Raw genomic sequence first — 13,751 nt, 5'->3', positions numbered from 1 at the left:
TGGCCATCACAAAGTCTTGTTCGTTACGTTACATCATCCGATTTTAAGGCAATTTTCCAACAACTTGAGTCATAGTGGATACAATGGAATGTCCTATTAAAAAAAAAAACAGTGCACCTAGAACAGAACAAGCTTCCATTTCAACAAATAAGAATCATAATACAGTGAAATTTGTGTATTATCAATACCAAATGGACTTAATTCCTTTATTTCCTAAGCATATGGTGGATCAAAAAATGATATGCAGACAGTGAAATGAAATAAATTAATCAGTTGTTGTGGTCCCTGCGGACACAGAATTTAATGTTCAGAATTTATTTGCACCAACGAATGTTTGTGTGAACATTTATCAGAATAATAAATTGAATGTGGGTAAAGTTGTTCTGAAAGACAGAAAAGTTGACACCAAACCATATAGGGTATTTATTCTGTAATTAAAATACATTTAATTTAAAAGCAAAGTGCAATTTTCATTTCTTTTCTCAAACAATTCAGCACTGAATGATCTTGTACTTCCAAACAATATACTTAAGGTTATTCTAGTTGATATGAGACTGAGGGCAAAATTCAATAGCCGAGTTTAAATTAATGAGGCTACCAGTAGGGAAATGAGGCTATCCATGGGGAATTGAAAACGTGTCAGTATAGGCCCTTATTATTCATACTCACCAATAAAGGTAACAACTGAGGGGTGTATCATAGAATAGATTCTCTATAAAATCTTAATTGTATTCAAGTCAAAACAGTACATGCACTTAAAAAATAGTACCTATAAAAATCAATTTTACTGAGTCATTGAATTTCAAATTTATGATAGAATATGTTAAATTTTATTTTTGTATTACAGTGGTCCAATATACATATACATGTATATGACATTACATCTTATTTTTGTATTACAGTGGTCCAATATACATATACATGTATATGACATTACATCTTATTTTTATATTACAGTGGTCCCCCTCGTATACGGCCACCCCTTCTGCACTAGGAAAGTGGAATTATAAGACTGGTGGCCTTTCCAGAAGGGGACTAAATTTGTTTGGATGCATATGTAATGCATGTAGTCAGAAAGCTACATACATCAAAGCATTAAATATTTTCATTTAAAAGTAACATTAATTATTAAAAATGTTCTTCTTGTTATAATAATAGATTTGTTTCAACTGAATATACATTAATAGTTCTTCTTGGCGTAATCGTGAAATGCGAGTAGGGTATTGTTGTCATGCACACTGCAAAACCATTCAAAAACGTTATTTAAACCTTGGTACATACATAATTCTCTTTTCATTTACTCCATTTTCCCACTGCTGCTGGATATACTCCTCATCTGTTATAACACTGTTTGAGTCCATTCAACATAAAATTGTTCGTCAAGTGCCCCACTCAATGTCACTGAGATGAATAACTTGGACTTTTCTTGTAAAGAAATGTCTTCATTTACATGATAACATGTCAAAGTTTTGTAATGATTTATTCCAATGCTGCTAATTGTACTGCAATTTAATTATGCAGACAAAACTATTGTAGCTTGGACAAAATAGCTTCCTTAAAAAGGAAGTGGTACATGTAGTCATGTGATTTTTTTAGTCTTTCTCTGGTTCCGTGTTTATATTCGAGGTTAATTTCTGTGTGTTAATACATAAAATCTATATTTAGCCATTTCTGACCATGTTATCATTTTGACAATTGCATCCATTGTAATTTGCAGCCCAAAACTCTATCACAACATTGTTGAGCCCATTTCCTCCTGTAAATGTTGGCTTTTATTGGGATATTGATATAAGATTAACCTTAGTGGTACATGTACTTTAGCCAACACTTCTTTCGGTAATGGAAAACTGACATTGGGAAACAGGTATTGCTAGAGATAATACGGTTAATTACCATACAGTATGAATTACATATTGGGGCTGGACATACAGATAAAATAAACCGTGGCCACTGTGAGAGGAATGTGTTACATTTTTGTACTAATATGCTGGCCATCAGTCATGTTAGAGGGGTGCCCATTCTTGAGGGGTACTTTTGAACATAAACTCATTGGTGTCAAGGGATTCTGGCAATAAAAAGCAGGTGGCTGCTGGTTGGGGGGTGGGGCATTCAAAAGGGGGACCATATTACTATAATGAAACAATAACACTAATAAATGTTCTGTGGTCTTCACATGTACTGAAATATAATTTTTGTTGGATACAAAATAAATAAATGGCTTCCAAAATCATTATTTATATATAGTGATTATTTCTTTATTTCTTGATCTGTTGTTTCATTATTCGATGTTCAATGCAAAGTTAAAAGGTCTGGTCAGTTTTAATTGAAGCAACAACATTATGTTTTTCGTTTGGAATAATATGAAACATATATTCAACAAAAAAGTGATCATAGTTTGATGTATCTATATTGTACAAGCCTTTTGAAATGTGAACTTATTCATCAAGGATGCACTTATTAAGTTACCAGTGATTGGACAAAGATGAGCAATCATTTCAGACATCATTCAGCGGCATAATCAGTTTGTTCCTATATGAACGTGGTGTTACGACAGTCAAAGGAGTAATTTGTACGAAGTGCAATGTGCATGTTGTACCTGATCAAAGCCACTTATTCAGAACTTCTTGTGGCACAAAGCAGTCTCAATACAACTACTATGCTGTACTCGAAGGTTATTGAGGATAAAATGATCACCATCACCAAGTTCAAGATGCGATGGTGGAAATTAAAAACTAATAACAACTTTGAGCACAAGAAAGAAAGAAAAAAACAAGATAATAATAATAATAATAATGAGCACTTTGTATAGCACCTAATCTTCAGAAGCTCTAAGTGCTTTACAACATTAGACAACACCTATAAGATAAAAAACATAATGATTTGATTACAAAAACAAACACCATGAAATTAGAAAACACTGGGAAGTTGCAGTGATAGTGTACTCAAAAACTGTTTTACACCATGAAGCAGCACATCAATGTAAATACAATGCTTCATAAGGTGGTGGTACACTCGGTTCAATTAGTTTTAAAATTCCCTTTGCATATATGAATTAACCCCATTAACCTGTGAAGGCAGTACCTGCTTTTCTTTCCCTGCTCACAAACCTTAGATCAAGCAACAAATCTGATACTTGTTCAGCACCAAGTAGAGACCCAGATTGAGTTAACATGTTATACAGTTCACAACTGTTCAGATGTGGCATATCCTTTAATGCATTTCACATAATATACGTTCAAAGTATCTCATGCTTAGTCTCCGCATATGAACCCATAGACAAGAGTAAAGACAATGAATCAGAGTTAGTCTATGTTTACAATGACCTGAATGAATTCCTGGATTGACACGCTGTGAATCATGAAAGTCTGGACTTACCTTCACCATTTATTTGTAAGATGTATTGAATTAATAATTAACAAAATTCAATGATTTACATATAAATAGATTTAAAATGTCAAGCATTGTGGGTTTCTGAAGAGGTTGCTACACAAAGATGGTCAAAATGTACATTTTTAAGTTATTTCTAATATTGGTATATTCCATCCAATAACATCACTGTCTTTATTATCTATCTAGTTTGGGTTTTTGCTTTTCAAAAAGTGCAAATTCAACATGCTGACAATTTGATATGCAAACTACGCCTTGACTTACTGAAGTACCAAAGCATATTTAGCTTTCAGAAGCCCTAAAGAAAAAGGATCAACTTACAGTTAAGTCAATTTATAATTAATCAAATTCAGCAGATGTGGGTTCCTCTCAAACAGTAGCATTTTTATTATTCCCTGGTAATTACCGATGTTTGTCTCAATACTCATATGATAATGTGTGACTATATTATGAGTTATTGATAGAAATAACTAAGACAATCCAATGAGATTTCTTAAAACAATGAATCCTTTTCACCATGGTTGGTATATCATTAGCACTGAACAGAAATAGATTCCATCCACAAATAGATGGGCTATTAAAGCAGGTTTCTAAAATCAGACCAATCAAATACAACATGCAGTTGGCTGAACCACAGTCATTTATCTTTTTTGCAACCTTGGTCAAGAAAATTGGACCAGTCATTCAGTGGTTACTGGAAAGTAGTTTAAAGTACATTATATTACATTTAAAATATGAAAGGTAATTGTGCCATATTTTTATATTAATTTTTTTTACAATGGAAACAAAAATAGCATTACTGAAGAATAAAAGACTAGGCTGCATGAAAGGCCTTATCATAAGTGGACTTTTACCCTATGGCATGGTGATCTAACAATAAATTTCAAACAAAATTGTCAACTGTCAAATAAATTTGGGATGCAGAGTACATACAGTAAAAGTAGAATGTCTCTTCAAAATGAAACAAATTTAGCTATATGAAACATGTTTTTCCTTTTTTTGGAAATAAATGATAATGTACCTAAGATATTAAGGTCCACAGCAGCCGTCTGTATAAACTCTCCATTGATTCCCTTTATTCTGTTCTCAGCCAAGCAGACATATGTCCCCATGTCCTGCAATGACAATCTTTCCAATTTCAGGACGTTCTGACTTGGACTGGTACTCCCTGTTGGCATTCCCTGCAAACCAGACCTGATTATGGTCTCTTCCCACATATGTTTCCATGGATAAAATGTGTACACAGCAGGAAATCCAATGGCCTCACATGTGATCACAGATGTCAGTGTTGAGCTAACATCTGTCACCTTCATAACAGGCGCATCTGAAAAGGATTACAAGCAAATACATGTAGTATGCCTCATCAAGAGTGATTTTTGATAACAAGAACCGATCTAGTTGACATTAGCCCAACAGACAAATGCAACAGAACTTATTCAAATTCACTAAAATATGTCATACTCTAATTCTTATGAAATTTAGTTACTTAAGATAATCATTATTACTGAATGCTGTCCTGAGTATACGAATGTCAGAAGAGGAGCATAAGTATCTTGCTGGTGTGAACACATGGGTGAGGTCAGATAGATATGTTGGACGAGAGTCCGACAGTGAAACATAGCACAGAGAACAAATTTTGTGTTTTATTCTGGATCGAATGGATAGCCAGTGTAGTGTACATGAATGAATAGCCAGTGTAGGGTACAGAGCAGCGGGGAGGTGTGCTCTGATCGTGGTACTCTAAGTATGATCCGGGCAGCTGTGTTTTGAACTTTTTGAAGTTTCTGGAGTAGATATTGAGATGAACCAGACAGAATTGAGTTACAATAGTCCAGTCTTGAAAGTACTAATGAACACACAAGTGTTTTAGTGGCATCAATTTAAACATATTTGCAAACTGAGCTGATGCGTCTCAGCTCAAGATATGCAGCCTTGCGTATGTTCATGACATGTTGGTGCAGTGTGAGAGTACTGTTCAGAGTAACACCTAGGTTTCATACTGATTGTGTGAATTAATGTTGGCATTGCTGATTTTTATTGTTTGAGGTAAAGGATGTGAATGAGAAAGTATTTGTGCTGTGATCAGAATGGCCTCAGTCTTATCGTCGATCATCTGCAGCTTGTTACATGTCATCCATGATTTCACATCAGAAATGCACCTCTCTACACCTTGGATAGTAGCATCAACTTCAGCTGGGTGGCTAGATTTGTATATTTGGGTGTCATCAGCATACATTTGATGAGACACTGGATGATGATCTCTGACACTTGAGAGCGACTGTGTGTATCGAATGAAGAGAACAGGTCCAAGAACAGACCTCTGTGGAACACCACAACATATATCAACTGGGCTGGAGTGTATTGTATTTGCAGATACAATTTCTGTCCTGTTGACCAAGTAGGACTTGAACCACAGTAAGGCTGTATAATGAATGCCAAATACATGCTTGAGACGCTGAAGTAATATATCATGGTCTATTGGTGTCAATTGCTGCAGACAAATCAAGGAGGGTGAGGACTGTAATCTTTCCGCTATCCAACACAGAGAGAATGTCATTAACTACTTTTAGAAGAGTAGTTTCAGTACTGTGGCAAGGGCGAGATGCATATTGTACATTGCTAAAAAGACTGTTTGAATTTAGATGAGATACAAGCTGGGATAGAACAACCTTTTCTAAGATTTTTGATATTATTGGGAGATTAGAAACTGGGCGGTAGTTCTTTAAAACGTTATGGTCTAGTAATGGTTTCTTCAGCAGAGGCTTTACAATGGCAGTTTTGAAAAATGAATGGAATTCCCCGGATGAGAGAGAGGTATTAATAACATCAGTTAGTGAAGGCAATACTGGATCTATGCACTCAAGCAGCAGTGATGTTGGAATTGGATCAAGTTCACATGACTTTGGTGCACTCTTCATCAAGACTGTACATACGAAATCCATAGAGACAGGTTCCAATGCTGCTAATGGTTGCCGCTCAAATTCTGTATCCCAACTGTATGGTGATGACGAGTCAATTGAAATTGTGGTGTCAAGCTTATCTCTAATGGCTTGGACTTTGTCACGGAAAAAATTTCCAAACATGTCCGGAAGGTCGACTGGAGAGAAGGTGTTTGGAAGTGGTGTAAATTTGTTCCTTGACATTAGCTTGTTAGTAATCTCGAAGAGCTCTTTGCAGCTGGAACTTTCCATGATTTTAGTAGTGTAGTGGGCTGATTTCGCTGCATGGACTATATTTGTGACATTCTTCTTAGCGGCTTCATAGATTTGCTTATGAATAGTGAGTCTGGTGCAAAGCCAAAGCCTCTCAGCTTTATGGCGGTCTCTTTTAAAAGTGCGAAGCTGGTCCCTATCTAAATTAACGGTCAAATTTTTTAAAAATTGTTTAGCTGAAATAAGGGAGATAACTGGAATTCTTCTTCCTGTTCTACGCCGGCCAGCTTTGAAACAACGTTTCTTTTTTTTTGCTTCTGTTTACATTTAGATAATGATGAATGTAGTCCCAGTTCGTTTAGTCTAGAGCACAATGTAGTGTGGAGAGCCAAGGAGCGATCATTTAAAGCAATTAATGAGGGTCCATCATAGCATAAACGACTTGACTGGCGAGTATCACGTGATGCCGGTTTGTTCAAAAACAGTGGAGCAAGACAGTTGAGAAAAAGTCGAATTGTTCTCGTTTCCAAAACAAGGAGATGAAAAAACACAAATGAATTTAACAGCCATTACATAATGAACACAATAACGTAGATGAAAACAGGCAACAAACACAAATATCATGAAAACGGCACTAAAAAATGGAACAGCTGCTTCAAGCCGGTTAAGCGATAGTGGCCATCTTGTTATATATTATGGTGCTCAATAAATAAAAATCAACATGCCAATTCCAATCAAGATGTTTATCAACATTTACTCTTTGAAGTTCCTCAATATCAACATTTCAATTAAAATGTCACACTAACATACGCTATCTCTGATTCAATGTTATTTTTGTCTGAAAGTTTTAGACTTATACTTTTAATATTTGTAGTTGGATTGCTGGCCCTTGTACTGATCTTGATCAGCCAGCTGTCTTAAATGGGGGAGGATGAATCTTGCAGCTTTAGCCTGTTAGTTACACCATTACCAACAGTAGCATTGATGATGTAGGAGTCAAAGTGTAAGCTTTGTAAAGGTGAACTTAATGTTCAGAGAACACTGATGCCTTGCCAATAAGGCATAATTGACAAAATCTTCAGTCTGGTTTAAAAAAATTTAACAAAAGCTGTGCTTATACAAATTTCGACATAAATATTGTAAATTCAGAAATGTGTGTGGAAGAATACGTTTTTGTTTTCAGTGAAGGTAACCAATGTATGAGGAATTAAATCCACAACAAAAAAAATCTTTAAAATTGGGTGTTAAGCTAAGGAGAGTTACCCACAAAGCTGGTATCCAACTAAATTGTCTGTTTACTCCAGAACCACAACAGTTTATCACAATGAATATTTCTGATCTCACAACAGCTAAAAAAAGAACTTGATTGCATTTCATTACATAAATCAAGGTATCAAATTCGGTCCCAAATAATGTCATGGACTAACAGATGTTATTGACACAAGTGACAGCAGGGATTTGCTAATATAAAGACTAGTTTGATATCATCTGACTCAGAGGTAGAATAAAACTCATGTGAGTTTGCATAAAAAAATACAACAAAAGTGTTTCACATCCAAAAACATGGTGTCACATATTTGGGAAGGAAAGTAAACATGCATTGTCATAGGTCTCTTAAACAGATGCTTGTCAAGAGACATGAAATGCAGGTATTGACAACTGACTGACATATTAGGGCTTCCATTTATAATTTATGACACTGCATGATTAAGTGAAAATACAATTAGCAATTAGTTTCTTCAATTTTCCCCTGAAATGACGTTCAAGTTTCTGTGTTGTGTAATTAGGATATTTCAGTGATATTTAACAAGGAAATTAAAAAAGTATAACCACTTGTCTTGGTTTCTTGAATTTTTTTAGTAAAGGATTCAGAATTTGTCATGCAAGTGAACAAGAGACTGCTGTTACATTGGCAGTAGTAAAAACAAATCTCCTTCAACTCACTGCCTTATATCAGTTCATGCTTGAACCACAATAACCCTATCTGATATTATCTGAAAGCCAAACATTCCTTTAAAATGCACAGATCTAAAGTAATTTGCTGAAGAAAAAAGACTGTTACCAAGCTCTGAAAGGGTACATAAAAAACCATATTAGATTAATTTTCTGCAGACTGCACATTGCTGGAAATGAGTTTTAATTTCATGGGTAGTAACCTGGGTCTAAACATGAAAACAAAATTATATCTTTGAAACAACCTGAATCACTTTTATAACCAATGATTCTATTTTAATCGGTTATCCAGATTGTATGCAATTAGATAATATCTGGTACCATTTAAAAGCAGAATAAATGTTGAGCTCACTATACACTTAGAAAAAAACTCATTCTAAATTTAAGCGAAGTATTCTAAATATGAGCCATAAAGTAGCTTCTCTATGATATGAACCTCCTTTCTGTGTAACAGACCAATATTTACCAAACTGCTCTGTTTTATTTATTTCTTCACATTCGTTTAATTCAAATCATGTCTCGTGTCATCTGGAACATAAATTCATTGTCTACAGTCTGCATGATATTAAAAAAAAAGATCATTGTGGATCCAAGGGCAGTATTCAAAGTCTACACATGAGCAAAAATATTATTTTAGAAATCATCCAAACTTCTTTTCAGTCATACAAGTTATATGTTGCTGTGGGATTCACACCATTTTCCAGCATATGATAGGCTATACATATCAGCCAATATAACTGGTGTAGAAATAATCTGGAATAACACTGAGAAGAACCACTGACCCATGGGAAGCTACTGGCAAGCTTTCTCCTATACCCAAATAATGAGTCCAAGTCTCAGAGAGAAGTGAGAAGGTAATGATTGGTAAAGGTGAGTACATTAGACCACACTGCTACCTGCAGCCTTGAGTGTTATATATAAATTAATTGCTCTACTTAAAGAATTTAACATTTTAAGGCATGTCTTGTCTCATTTATAAGCTTAATAAATGTTCTAAATACTGTATAGCATTTGAAAATTTTTATTTTATTTTTAATTTCTAAATAGAAGGAAAATAATTAATTTTTTAAAAATAACTTTAAATCACTTTTCTGTTTCAGTGATTAATACACGTTACAAACTTTATTATGTGTATGTTTTTACCTCATTCAGAAATATTTCAGTTGTTCATTTGCCATCATGAAAGCACGGACAGGTATTTAGATGGCTATATTCCTATTTGATACCCTCATTTGCTTTTGATAAGGCAGTCATGCACTATAATAAAGGCAGTAGCCCAGTTGCAAATCTCTGTGCAAAATTTCTGGTTTAAATACAACGTACATTGAACGATGATATTAAATTCCATCTGGTTCCTCAGTGTCCCGTATTTGGCTGAGTTGGCTGTGGCCTTGCAGGTGTATGTGCCACTGTCACTTCTGCTGATGTTTTCAAATTTCAACAAGCCGCCATCTGGTCTCCCAGACCAAAAGATCTGGATTGGGTTAGGGTTCCCTGCTGCACTGCATGACACACTCAGGAACTGAGTCTCATTCACTGTCAGGGGATTGGTTGAGTTGAACTGGATCCTAGGTGAATCTGTGAATTGAAAGAAAGAATAGTGACAGAATATCAATGATATATTTGACCTATTCTACCTATACAATTCTTCATTTAGCATATATTATACAGTGACATGCCAAAACTGACACAAGTCACAGCTGATGATAAACACTTAATGACAAATTCATAAACATTTTTTATGCAATTTTCAAACAGAAAACTTCAAAATCTAATTTTGGTACTTACCTTGGGTTTGAGTATTTTGTAATATTGCCTTTACACTTCATAACTTCTTTGAGCCTCTTAAGAATTTATACTGTATAAAGTTATAATTCTGTCCATAGTATGTATAACCAATTAGCCTGCACCTCTTTTTCTAGATCTTGCGCAGTTTTAATTGCTTGCAGGGATCTTCCAAGCAGTGCGTGAAACTCTCCCAAAAAGCATGCAAGCCCACAAACCCAGAGTTTCTGCAGTAACAAGCATTTATTGAACATAGAATAAACAAGAGTTATTTATCTTCTCATCTCACCCAGATTCCCGAGTTATCATCTGAAAAAATTCGCACTATTTGTCACTTGCATTCCATTATTTCTTTTAATAACACAAAATACATAATTTAGTCAACATATCACCTGGTCAGACTGTCTGACTACTTATTTTTTGCCCCAGTCTGCTGTTAAATCAGCTTGCATTGGACCGGCAGGCTGGCAGAAATTTTGCATGCTGATTCCAAGTCTGATTTTACAAATATCTTGCACACTTTCAGTTATATTTTAGTCAGGTAAGCTTGACCACCTTTCAGGTTTGTCTTAATTTTGTTTTTGTTTCCAGGTACAAAACAGTGCAGAAAATTGGTAAAGTACATTTGCCAGACAAATTGTAAATTTTCCAAAACTTTTTAAAAAACCTGCCATAAATGACAATAATGAGTAATAATGTACTTTGCACGCATATATATCCCCAGATTTTGACCAAAGTACCCACTCCATAATACATGATCAAGCCCCATAACAGCCTGTTCCCAACATCTTCAAATAGTCATAAGCTTTTCCGTTTTATATATAATCTAAAGATGATTTTCATCAGTAAGGACAAAATGAGTTTCCAATAACCTGAGAGATAATTTGAAGTCACGCAGTTATCATGCTGGTGAGTAAACTCAAGAGTGTGTTGTATTTTGCCAGTTTTTGAGCCTGTAGATTGGCAGTAGCATTGTTTCACTTTTAGGATTTAAACACATCAAAAAATTACTTGTAATGTTGCTTCACCCAATGATTGAGATGGCAACTCTGCAGATCATTAGTATTTATTACTGCCCTTGCCAAACTGCAATACTGTCAGATATCAACAAATGGGTCACAAGATTATAAAACTGCAGTAATCGATGCAGTGCTGTCAGTTATCAACAATAGGGTCAAGAGATAATAAAATTAAATGCATGCTTGTGAATCTCATTTCTGTCATTCTTAGGGTCTTTTTTACCTCTCTCATATCAAATTCAACAATTGTTCTGAGGCTGTTACATTTAATTCATTTCATTCTCAAAGGAGATGCTAGTTATTTTATTTCAAAATGTCTTAAGGTACCTCATCAGTTTCATGGGATTTTTTTTAGTTTGTTAAAGCTCTGAAGTGCCATTCGTTTGACATGTGTCATAACCCTTTCAAATGGATGGTAAAACTAAAGTTTAGGAGCTCATTTAAGAATGATCTTGACTAACACTCACCGATATTTCTTGGACTTGATTTAGGAATGTTAAACTAAAAATGAAATGCTTTTGCCAAAAAGGTAAATACTTGGTTTTTTTCCCCGGTTACGTAGTACATGTTGCTGTAATCCATTTCAGTGGATGATACCAGAAGCAGAGGAGGATGCAGAATTTTATTCTATAATAACAATAATAATAATAATAATAATGACCTTATTTAAAGAGGGTAACACAATTAGCTAAGAATTAATCTACCTTGAGGCCCTCATACAAAGGAATTCATTTATTTTAGCTGCATCTCTGAAGCCACTGGATCTATTGGGTTTGGAAGAAGGAAATAGAGTAGGCATTTATAATCTCAACTGGAATACTATTCCAGAGCAGAGTTCCAGAGTATTGGAAACTTTTTTTTAAATAACTCCTTATTTGGTTTGGGAATTTTATACTGTTTGGTAGACATGGATCACAGGTAGCCTATACTGGAATAGTGATTGTAAATATTCAGGAGCACTATTATGGGATATCCTGTACATTAATTTGGCTTTTGTCAAACAGATTCAGTCTTTAATAGGTACAGTTTCTGGATTGATATTAGCCCAAATGCTGTTTTTTGAAGATGTGCCAGCTTTGCTATGTTTTTATCATCTGAATTACCCCATACCATATTACAGTAGTCTAAATAGGATTGTATGTAACTGTTATAAAATAGTTTTCTGTGCCTTTCTGGGAGAAAATGTCTTATCCTACTGAGAAGCCATAAACTTGAACTGACTTTTTCACTGATATGTTTGATATGTTCAGTCCATGATAGGTTATTATCTACCAGAACACCAAGTAGTCTATCATGACAGACCATTTGCAAATTGTTATCCTTCCATGTCAGACATAGTTCGTCACCATTAAGATTTGTCCTTCTTTGCCGTGTTGAGATAAGTAATATTTTAGTTTTACCAGTATTTACCACCATGCCATTGATGTGCACCATTTTTCCAGTTTGTTTAGGGCATTCTTTAAAGAAATTTCGAGTTCATGCTTTGTGTTTTAGATGTCTGACAATGTTGTGTCATCTGCATAGAGATCTGTAGATGATATTGAGTCTCTTAGTAAAATTGGCAGGTCATTAATAAATAAAATGAATAGTAATGGACCTAGAATTGAGCCTTGTGGTACTCCATATCTAATTGTTCCAGGTTCAGACAGAACAGTATTTATGTATTTATGTATGTATTCATGTATTTATTCTGAGGATTTTGTTTAGAAGAGGTGGTTCAGAGTAATTTAAATGGCAAATATTCTTGTTTTCACCCAACAGTTTACCATTTTGACAGGTGAGAGTGGGAACATAACCATTTGACACCATCCTCCCCCAATCTAAGCTTGCCGCAAGCTTACATAACAAGCTTGCCACAACCTTAAAAATAAGCTTGCAATTTTGGTTTGGGAAATTACTTTATTCCAATATGATTCAAATGAAAAGCCCTTTTGCACTACTTCATATGACCCTTCTGTTAGAAAGATAAATACTGTCCAAATCATATGAACTCAGTTTCAGAAACTATTATCATGCAGTCTGCACTGAACTATCCTTCTGGATGCATTTTAAGGTTATATATCAGTTATTACTACTCTTTCGCTCTCACAAACACAATAATATGACCACTATCTTGCAAAACCAGCTCCCCCAACTTAAATTTTAGCTACACAAAAGCAGTGTCTACCCATATAGAAGGGAGTCAGACAGGAGTGATCTCCCCTTTCATATATTGACTGGTGCCCAATCATGTCCATTCTTCAGTTACAACCAGAGTAGAATGCATGCTCTGTCAGTAGGGTGCATCTGCAGTTATGTTAGAAGTGTATTCCATGTTTATCATCAAATAAGTATTTTTTTAAAAATTACTTCAGAAACTGGTTTCTTCTTCATACATGTTACCCAATCATAATACCTAAGGGTGAATAGCAAAGAGGTTTAGGCAGTTACAACCCTTTACCCTGGAGAAGGCCCA

At 34.9% G+C, this 13,751-nt stretch overlaps 1 protein-coding gene across 1 annotated transcript in view; it reads right to left on the bottom strand.

The window, feature by feature from the left end:
* LOC149782420 (uncharacterized) overlaps positions 1-13,751 on the bottom strand; it is a 162,688-nt gene that overhangs the window by 69,561 nt on the left and 79,376 nt on the right. The window contains exons 9-10 of the mRNA XM_089935136.1: positions 9,816-10,070; positions 4,409-4,711 (exon numbers count right to left, since the gene is read on the bottom strand). Of these exons, the coding sequence (XP_089791262.1) occupies positions 4,409-4,711; positions 9,816-10,070 (558 nt within the window). The remainder of the gene's footprint in view (positions 1-4,408; positions 4,712-9,815; positions 10,071-13,751) is intronic.

The sequence above is a fragment of the Sinohyriopsis cumingii genome, chromosome 15 (genome assembly GCF_028554795.1).
Source record: "Sinohyriopsis cumingii isolate HCF-2022 chromosome 15, ASM2855479v2, whole genome shotgun sequence".
NCBI lineage: Eukaryota > Metazoa > Mollusca > Bivalvia > Unionida > Unionidae > Sinohyriopsis > Sinohyriopsis cumingii.
The sequence above is the reverse complement of the archived record's forward strand: the minus strand, read 5'-3'. Positions and strand labels throughout refer to the sequence as shown.